The 10,384-nt window shown below is 39.8% G+C and overlaps 1 protein-coding gene across 2 annotated transcripts; it reads right to left on the reverse strand.

Annotated features, from left to right (window-relative positions):
- Positions 1-7,107: 7,107 nt before the first annotated feature.
- Positions 7,108-9,228, reverse strand: LOC101472948 (interleukin-1 beta-like). 2 transcript variants are annotated; one of them, XM_004555773.5, is made up of 5 exons: positions 9,186-9,228; positions 8,663-8,900; positions 8,336-8,497; positions 7,949-8,082; positions 7,108-7,801 (listed from the first exon to the last, which is right to left on the reverse strand). In XM_004555773.5, exons 2-5 carry the CDS (start codon positions 8,877-8,879, stop codon positions 7,580-7,582), a joined length of 735 nt encoding a protein of 244 aa, XP_004555830.1. In that variant the 5' UTR covers positions 8,880-8,900; positions 9,186-9,228; the 3' UTR covers positions 7,108-7,579. The 2 variants fall into 2 exon arrangements, with proteins under 2 accessions (XP_004555830.1, XP_004555831.1); XM_004555774.4 differs by having other exon boundaries at positions 8,663-8,897; positions 9,186-9,204.
- Positions 9,229-10,384: the final 1,156 nt, after the last annotated feature.

A 10,384-nucleotide genomic window follows, 5' to 3' on the forward strand; every position in this document is an offset into this window, starting at 1 on the left:
TCTGCCCGACTGTGCTGTCTGGCAGGGTTTTTAAATCCCCGCATCAGGGAACTTTCGTATTGCATACAACACATACGTCATTATGATGCAATAGTGGAGTTGTACAGGTTGTCGGCGGTGAAGCAACAGCTTGAAGCATCTGCACAGAAGAGTCATAAGTAAAGGATAAATAGACTGGCAATTATAAAGTACCTCTATATTCATTTTAGGTATTAAAAGCACTTTCACTCGATCACACAGCAGTACTCCATCAAACGTTCACCCGAATGCCTGTGTAGGTTTGATGAATATCCAGGACATGATAGTCTAAGTAAGTAAGTAAGCAACTAGCCTTGTTTAAGGTTTGTGAAGCACTTTCACCTCTCATCCCAGAGGCTTTCTCAGTTCTAAAAACCAACTGTTGAAGAGTCCCAGGTATTTAAACCCTAGTGGGGTTTTCCATGCATTTATTGAGTGGTGGTCCGAACACGCTTCGCTGCATTGCATGCGATGGATGAGAGGAGTAACAAGTCACTGCTCTGTGAGCATTAAGTGTCTCTTGATTTCTCAGTCAGATTCATACATGAGCAGCCATCATTCCCAGATCATCAAAACAACTGCGCTTTAAGGTAAATGTTGTTGTGATTTTTGCTCTATAGATAAAATTTAACGGAATTGACATGTCCATTGTTATATACAGACTATCTACTATTAAAATAGAGCAATGACCGACAGCACCATGACACAGGACTAAAAATTGCCTCATCTTTGAGAAATAACAAAAAATTCAAGAAAGCAGGTGAAAACTCATCATATGAAATTTAAAAACTTTCTTCATACGTCTTTAAAAAAATTTAATGGGGTATTTTAATGTGATAAAAAAAATTCCAGTACACTTCCTAGGTGGAGTTGTGTAACAGTGCTTAAATAACTCTAGATTTGCTTGTTGGGACATGAGTGAGTGTGTCAGGCACGTTTATCACGCTCAGGCTAAAGTTTACATCAGTGTTTTGACGTCAAAAACCAAAAGACAAAAAAAACCACTGTTTGCAACCATTTTAGCCTATTTTTTTTTTTACTTTCACTTTAACTCCAAAAAATAATAATAAAGAATTTTATTATCTCTGCCATTACTGAATAAAAAGACAGAAAACCCTCTGCTTTAATGTTCCCAGTTTAAGCTTCTATATCAGCCCTCACTGATAGATGAGGGCTTCCTGACAGTCACTGTTTTATATTTAACTAAAAAGGGAAAGATTTATCATAAATTTAAGCATATTACAAATGTCTCAAATGGCTTTTACAGATTTAGGATATTTCAGTACAGTTTTGAAAGGATGAAATATTTTAGATAAGGAAGACAGATTGTAAATCTAAAATAAGCTGCTGTGAATGGATCCAAATGTCACAAGCTGGGAAATGACTGGAGCCAAATTAGATCTGTCTAAATCTGTGATCTAAAGTCAAAATTCCATCTTCAAAAGCTGGATTTTTTGGTTAGATCAAGAAAAACCTTTTGATAGAGTGGATTATTTGTTTAGGACACTTCAAGATGCAGGTTTGTGGAAAAAACAATATTTCATGCTTTGAGTTGCTGTTTTGTTGAAGATAGGAGGGGACTCAGCAGACCAGTCCCTGTCTGGAGAGTCATTAGGGATGGTTGTCTGTTATCTGCCATGCCGTATGCTCCTGCTCCTGCCTTCACATACACTGATGCAGGAAATAGAGAAGAGACTGGTTGCCTTTTTTGGCAACTTTTACCAAAGCACTTTTGTTACCTCTGTGGGAAGGTGGACAGCGACTCATTGACATAAAAAATTGCATTAGGTCTTTTTGTCTTCAGACTGCTCAGCATTTCTTATACCCCAAACCACAGATGTGGATCGAAATGATGACTGGTACGGACATCTCAGGGATTTCATCCTTCTACCACTCTGAACCAAAGTGTTATGTGTTAAAAGATTCTGCTCTGAGTTTTATGCCAGCAGAGGGAAGACCCCCTGTTCTTCAACCCTCTTATTCAGTCTAGCTTGCTTGGTTCTATTAGCATCAATAATTGTAGCATTTGTTACCATGCAAAGAGTCCTAGCAACATCTGACCTGACAAAACTGGCAGTGCTGAGATCAGGAGAGCAGCAGAAAACTGCTGCTGTCTTCAGCCGGTTCTGCCAGTTCCTAAGTCATTGTCTGTCCTACGGAAGTTGGTGGAGGAAGTGGTGGCTGCCCTTCCTGGATTCGTTTGGCAAGTGCCTAGTGTGGGTTTTGCAGAGACTCACTAGCCGCCACCCCCCGTGTCCTATGTTCATAATATTTTTAATAAACGTGGGCGCAAGAGAGAGAGGAAGACATCTTACAGTGAGTTGAAACAATAATTTGTTATTTATTCTTGCATATACAATTTTTCTCATTCGTATTGTGTCACTTTGTATGTCACTCACAATTTCCATCACCTCTTCCCATTCGCTGAGCCCCTGCACGGTTTGGCTTTGGTATGCCACCCCAATATTTTTAGTGGCTTCCATGGCCACCCCTATGAAAAAAATCCAGGGGGCCCTAGATCTCTAGTTGAGGATAGCGCACAGGTGAGTTACCACAAACAGACATATGGCGCTTAATTAAAGCCAAGTGTATCGTATCTGCTACATGTGTTTTTGTGAGTTTTTGAGACTTCTACATCATCAGCATGACTTTTTTTTACCCTCAAAAAATGATCTAAATTGCATGAAACATTTTTAATGACTAAATTGCAAAAATATGGGTTATGTAGCAAATGTGATACAAATTAAAACTCATATGCAGATTAAAATTTGATATATTTTTATATATATTTTGTCTTGGGGTTCAACAAACACTCCATTATCAAAAGATGAAGATTTCTGGCAGTTATTTCATGGTTTGGGTTTTAAAGGGACGTAGTCACTGTAAATATGGACTGGTTCTTATATCTAAGCTAACTGAGCTCTCAAAGTGATTTACACAACTTGACTCATTCACACCAGCACTTTTTTTAAATACTCTTTCTGTCTAAGTGTTTCTATCTAACATTCACACATATTCATATTCTGATGGCTGCATTGGAGAGCAACTTGGGGTTAGTACCTTCCCAAGGATATTTGGCAAGCAGACTGGCTATCTGCTCTACCACCTGAGCCACAGGTGGTAGAGCAGACAGTCAAAGATTATAAGCTTGTATTTTTTTCAAGCTGAGGAGACCTTGCAACATTTGTGGTTTGGATGTCCTAAACTAGTTCCTCTCTTTACATCTCCCTGTCTGGAGAGGTATTAGGCAAGGTTGTCTGTTATCTGGCATGTTGTATACTCTCCTCTCTTTACATTACCTCAACTGTTGTTGGCTGGGTATATGGACAGGTGTTGGGTGACAGAGTTTTTATTTATGGCCCTTAAAACTCTGCAGCACAGCGGAAGCAGACTTTTCTCATCAATTTTCTTACAGGCCAGGCAACAATGGTTAACTAGGAGAAATAAGATGAAAGGAATTGGGTCCTCCTACGCAAATTGCTACCTACTCATGGTGGAGGGGTTTGTGTGTCCCAGGGATTCCAGGGGCTATGTTTTGTGCCCTGGTAGGGTCTGTCATGGCAAATTGGTCCTGGGTGGGGGACGACACAAAGAGCCATTCAGAAGACCCCTATTAGAAGACCACCGAGGGAACAGTTTACCCTGCCCAGGATAGGGTTACCGGGGCTCCACTCAGGAGCCAGACCTGGGGAGGGTCCCTGAGGGTGAGCATCTGGTGGCCAAGCCTGGCCGGGCACCACCCAAAAAACGGACATGGGCCCATCTTCCTGCAGGCCCACCACCGCAGGAGGTTAGGGTTCATTGTGAGTCGGGTGGTGGCCAGGAGGTGAAGGGTGGCTGGCCTCTGCCGTAGAGATTGAGAAGAGTGAGAGAGATAGAAAGAGTGAGTGAGAAGGTCAGCCATCTGGGAGGGGCTCACAGTAGAACCGGAGCCAGCTGAGGTGGTTCAGGCATCTGATAAAGATGCCTCCTGGGCGCCTCCTGGGTGAGGTGTTCCGGGCATGTCCCACCAGCAGGAGGCCCAGGGCAGAGCCAGGACACGCTGGAGCGATTACATCTCTCGGCTGGCCTGGGACCACCTTGGTGTTTCCCCAGACAAGCTGGAGGAGGTGGCTGGAAAGAAGGAGGTCTGGGTAAACACAATTTACCTATTATAAAAAGGATTTTGTTGTTGAATGGGGTTGTTAACATGTGCAGCAATAGTTTCTGTTTTTCATTGTATAACTATAACTTCTTTGTATAACTTTATTTCTATTGTACAAAATGAAACGTTCAAGTGCAAACTTCATCCAGGACAGAAACAGCCACAACTTGGGCTCTTTGCTAGCATCTGCACAGGCAGCATGCTAACACAAATATAGCCAAGAACCCAGAGTGATGTTAAAGCTGAGTAAATGCCAACCCCAGCCCAGCAGTCAGACCCTGAACTTCAACAGGTAATAAAAGCAGCTCTGTTTCTACCTGTTCAATCACTGTTGCGATTGCTTTGAGGTGTCTTTGGGCTGGTTTCCATATTTGCCTTGTGTTTTATGTTCATACGTAATGTTGGAATTTAGTCATCTTTAATACAAATATACCTCATTATTATATGTCTCACAACTACGTCATAATTACATCACACACATGTTTTATACTTACCACACAGTTAAGTATTATAGAGTAGTTTTAGAAGTAGATTGCTACACACAGACAACATTAGACATTACAGAGAAAGGCCCCAAAGAGAGAAATTTCGATTGGGAGGGCTGCCTCACTAGTGGAGGCCTATCGCATCTATCGCGTTCGGTGTGAACACACCGTTAGCCTGACACTGTTAGAGAAGACAAGGCTGTAAATTTCAGGTTAAGAAAAAGCCCCCCCCCCCCTTCTCTTCTTCTCTCTATGCAGGTCTGACTGGAGGGTAAGAGGTGGTTGCCATGGTGATGGGTGAAGCGGTGTTTCCAAATAAGGCCCAGAAAGCTGCAGAAGAAGAAGCATGAGCTGAAGCGCTGGATCACAGCCAAGTAAGAAGAACTGTGGCTTAGTATCCTGTTCATCACACATAATAAAGATTTTTTACTTAACCTTCAACTGCTTAATAAATTGAAGAAAATGCACTTTGAGCATATTTGTCTTCTCCTTCTCAAGAATGAACCCAACAGTAAACACTAATACAAAGATGTTTGTCCTCATTAGGATAGGGTTTGTGTCCATGTGTGGGATTGTAGCCCAAGGTTTATGTTGTTAACTGGTAATTATGTGAAAATGGGTTTTAAGTCATTCAAAGAAAATAGTGTAATGAGTAGTGTAACAAATTACTTTCTCTATGGAGTAATCAAGTAACATGCTGCATTACTTCAACCCCAACACTGGCAATAAGGCTTCGTTTGTTTGAAATAATTTCAATCCTTGTCAGTGGATTTCCTCATGAATAAAAATGCTACAATTATCTATAAAAATAACAAATAACAATGTTTATTTTCATAGTAATTTTCAGGCTTACAAACTGCTTCCCAGAAAGACAAAATAAAAAAACAGTCGAAGTCGGCTGTGTGTCAGGCAGTAGCTGCACCCAGAAATGCAGCGCTCAGAAGAAAAACTAGAACTAAACTTAAAAGTATGCTGAGCTCAAACAAGGTAAAAAAAAAAAATGCAGATCAAAAAGAAGGAAACCAGAATTATACATTTTCTAGGGAAACACAAAACCAAGAGGAATCCAGCTCTGAGGGAGAGCATGACAAAAGGATCAGAGGAGACTCAGACAATATATTCACACACAGGATAACAAGGGAAAAGGCAGCAGGTGGAAGTATAACTGAAACTAACCAGATAAACAGATAAAGCGACAAAAGAAGCAGAACTAAACCTAAAGCACATGAGACAAGAGATCATAAGACTGGAAATACTGAAGACTGAGACCAGGGCTAAGACATATGAACTTAAGATACAGACAGAAAACAAAACAGAGAGACAAGATGAAAGGAAAAGAACTGGAATAAAAGAAGAATTAACAAAAGTGTCAGCGAAGAACAGCAATTATTTATTTTAGGAAGAGAAACCTAAAGAGGTTCTAGTAGCAACAGGAGCATTAGATTTGTGGTTGTAAACAAACTGTTAAGATTCCAACACAGAATTTAAGATCTATAACTTAGATGCAAATGGTATTAATGAAAAGTTTCAGTCTGGTTTTAAACCTCTATTCCGTGGTTTTAGTTTTACTTGACTTGACTGCTGCTTTTAACACGGTTAACCACAACATTCTTCTATCAAGATTGGAACATGATGTTGGTCTCAAAGGTACGGTTTTAACTTGGTTTAAATCCTATCTCTCAGAGAGGTCGTTCTCTGCTGCTATGGGACCTCAAGGGTCCGTGCTCAGTCCCGCTCTTTTCTCTTTGTACATGTTGCCGTTGGGATTAAGTTTTTAAAAATACAACATCTCCTTTCACTGTTATGCCGATGATATCCAGATTTATTCACCTTTGAAATCTGACGTGTCTGCTTCTTTGCAACATCTGTTCAACTGTTTGCATGAAGTTAAAATTTGGTTGTCACATAATTTTCTTACATTGAACGAGAATAAGACTGAAATCGAAGTCTTTGGTAGTCACACTCCGCTAGACCAGTTAGCTGATGCCCTTGGCCCTCTCGCTAGCCATCTCTCGCTCACTGTAAGAAACCTCGGAGTGTTCCTGGATGGCTCTTTTAAACTTGAGAAACAGCTCTCCACCGTGGGAAAAAACAGCTTCTGCCAGTTGCGTCAGATATCTAAAGCAAAGCCGTTCCTTCCTTTAAAGGACCTTGAAAAGATTATCCACGCATTTATCACATCCAGATTGGACGACTGTAACTCCCTCTACTTGGGCCTCCAACACTCTTCTCTTTACCGGCTTCAGTTAATTTAAAATGCAGCTGCGCACCTCTAGTGACGCACTCCTTTATTAATTATTTTTTAAAATTCAAATTCAAATTAGGATTTGTATAGACTTGTGAAAATATATCAGTTTTGGGTTAATTATTTAAACACTTGGAGTACTAGACATTTATAAAAGCAGGTATAGTACAAGGAGAAGTTCCTCTTATTTAACAGTTATCATGTCAGAGCAGAAGTTGTGAAAATATTGATTTTTTTATTTTAGATCTTTGCAAGAAACATATTATTAGAGCTTTTTTTTTTTTACACAAGGTGAACAAAAGATTTAAAACAATGTGTCAACTTTAGACAAGAGTATTACAGTACGTCATTCCATCTTAAATCTACAGCCTTCTCATTGCATGAAAATTTTATAGTACACAGTTTAAACACATAAAAAGACTGATGTGAAGTTTAAGTCTCACATATCAAATACCTTTCAATCAACTCTAAAGAAAAATAAGACATAAGATATAAAAATGGAAATAAAAATAAATACATAAATACATAAATACACACCAGATGCTCAGAGAGCACAATGATGCTACCTTGTGATGTAACTTTACATCATTAATCATTCCAATTTATGTACCTAGCACATACTTTAAGAAGGTCAAACTGGAGCGCAAATAGAGCTCCAAAATTCATCTTGGGAATCCTTAATGGGTTTTAACTCTGGCGCTGGATGTTGAAGCTTCTGTAGCGTGGGGCGGTCTCCTGACACACTTCCACCACCTGGTCGTCGTCCTGCGCTGTGCTGATGTACCAGTTGGGGCAGCGGACAGACATGAGAGTGCTGATGCTGAGCCCAGTGTCGCGTTTATAGAAGAGAAATCGCACCATGTCGCTTTCAGCGCTTATCCTTGTCAGACTGTTTTTATCCGTCACCTCCTGAGAAGAGCAAACATCCATGTCAGAGAGTTTCAGTCAACAAAATTAGGCCTGATATCAAATATTAATTCATCTACATGTGTGCAGTGTCTTATAGATTATAACAAATGGTGTGCTTTTCATGTGAGAGTCCTGAAAGAAGTTTACCTCCAGGTGGAGGGTTGGCTTGTCGTCATCCTCGTGACAAGACAGATAGAGGTTTGTGCCTTTGATGCCCAGAGCGACAGGCCTGGTCTCAGCGATGGGTGTAGGGTGCGCGTAGGTCGACATGTTCAGGTGCACTGTGGAGAGAGTGATGGATACAGGGTCATTTTAATAAATCATGGCAGCGTACGTAAGCAGGAAAATGTTAGAGGCACAATTGAATCAATTTAATAAATTCAAGTTACCTATCCTTTCTACTTTATGGCATTTTAGTTCTTTTCTACTTCATGTTTCTAACAACACGGATGATGTAAAACAGATGATTCTGCATCGAGAACGATTTTCAACTATTTTAAACTATTTAAACGTCTAAGTGTCACATGTAGTTACCTTTGCGGTCATCACTGCCTCCCTGCAGCATCACTGCATGGAGCTCCATGCTGCTTTGGACCAGAACCAAGCTCCTCTTTTGGCTGTCAGTCACAGTGCACTCAATCTCATCCCTGCTGGTGAACTGAGGTGGTGCACCTGTCCTCTCTCGTATACTGTCCTCTGGGGAGGAAAAAAAAACAGACGTTCATGGTTGAATACTGTGTTGTTATGCTGTTTTAAACCAAAGGCTTTAGTTAGATCAGAGAAAAGACATAGATAATAGTATATAATATAATAGTTCAGTGTTTTTCCACTATTTAAATGAAGTCTTGTCTGTGTGATTACCTTCCAAAAAGCTCTTCAACCTGATGGGCAGCAGGTTTTCATCCTGGAAGTCTGTGCTCAGCACTGACCCTGACGTGCTGGTCATTAACCGGTTCACGGCAATGATTAGGTGGGCTACACTCTTCATTGTCACTGGATGATGTAAAACCTTCAAGTCCAGTCCCTTGGGCATCTTGAGGCTCCATTCCTCAGCCATGTAGCTCATTTTGAAGTCCATCTTTTACTGAGTTAAGATCTGCTAAAGCCCAAAAAACAGTTTCTATTATACTCACATTCATTCACTCACACATTATCTAAATATGTCTTCTACCTTTTTATCAGTTATTTTATTTATTTTTGTTTCTTATTCAACCAAAAAAACATGACATTTTTATATAATGCATTAAAGAAATATAGACATTTGCTTCACCAATTTGTGAATTTAATCTATGAATGAAACCTTAGCAAAAAACAACTACACTCTATAAAGGATCCTCCTTATAATCTGCTCCACATTAACACTGTCAACAAATTGACAGCTTACCTGTTGAAACCTGTAGTTCAGTTCAGTGTCAGTGAGCTTTGTTAGCAGTTGTCTGACTGACCTGACTGGCAGGAGTTTTATACGCTCCCTCGTCTCCTCCTATTGGGGAATTTCTAGAGCCAAACAAGGAGTGGAGCTCCGGTGCTTTCAGTGATGAAATACTGGAATTACACTGACATGTTTGAAGGTCCCCTAGTATCTAGCAATAAATAAACTATAACTATCACTGAATTATGTTATTTATATTTTTAAGGGGAAAACAATGTTTTTCCTTTTTTGAAGTAGAGTTACATTGAACAGCCTGAAAACCCTCACATGCAATATTGAAAGTAGGAAGCTATACCGCTGAATCATAAAGCAGAATCAACAAGCAACAAAATACTGAGAACTGTACGTTTATATTTTTTTTAGTTACTACATTTGACTCCAGATTTATGACTTTAAAAACAAAATTTTTAAGGAGGTGATTTAAGCATACTGAAGGTAAATAAAGGTGTAAGATTGGCATCTGTAAACTCTTTGTTGGCCCTGTATTAAAACAGTATCAAAGGGTTGAGTAATATCAGCGTCTTAAAAGTGTAAGTCATGTGGAGTCACAGCGGGAATAACAGAAAGTACAGAAAGCCGATGAAGCGCATGGCTCGTCACATGAAACCCAACATTTACTTGTTTGAAAGTTGTTATTTTTTCTCACTTATTTGAGCACTCTGTGGGGTTTTGCTGATATTTTTTTAGGAAAGAAAATAGGAAGTGTAGTGCAACTGGTGCTATTTGTGTTAGGTATGTTACAAAGCTGATACCAAGAATTCTCAACATACAGTCAGATACAGTTTAACGTGGTTTAGTTGGGTTGTTTATTTCTCCACTTTCCTGGTGCTTCCTCTGCAGGTGAGCCAAAACCACACCCTGCTGCCACATGCTCTTAGAGCCTTTTTATTGACCGAGTGTGTCAGGCATAGTTGTCACAGTTGAAAGCTCTGAGTAATTTATCAGTGCCTGGCAGGGGAAGGGCTCCACTTAAATATACTGTTTATGATATTTACATCCTGTTGCTTCATATAAACTTTAAAAATGCTACGATCTTCCGATAAGCTCCAAATAAAAGTTTCATTGTGTGACTAGTTTTGCAGCTATAATAGGCACATTTGACTCCAGATTTATGATTTTAAAAACAGAATTTTTAAGGAGATGATTTGAGC

The sequence above is a fragment of the Maylandia zebra genome, linkage group LG12 (assembly GCF_041146795.1).
Source record: "Maylandia zebra isolate NMK-2024a linkage group LG12, Mzebra_GT3a, whole genome shotgun sequence".
Classification (NCBI taxonomy): domain Eukaryota; kingdom Metazoa; phylum Chordata; class Actinopteri; order Cichliformes; family Cichlidae; genus Maylandia; species Maylandia zebra.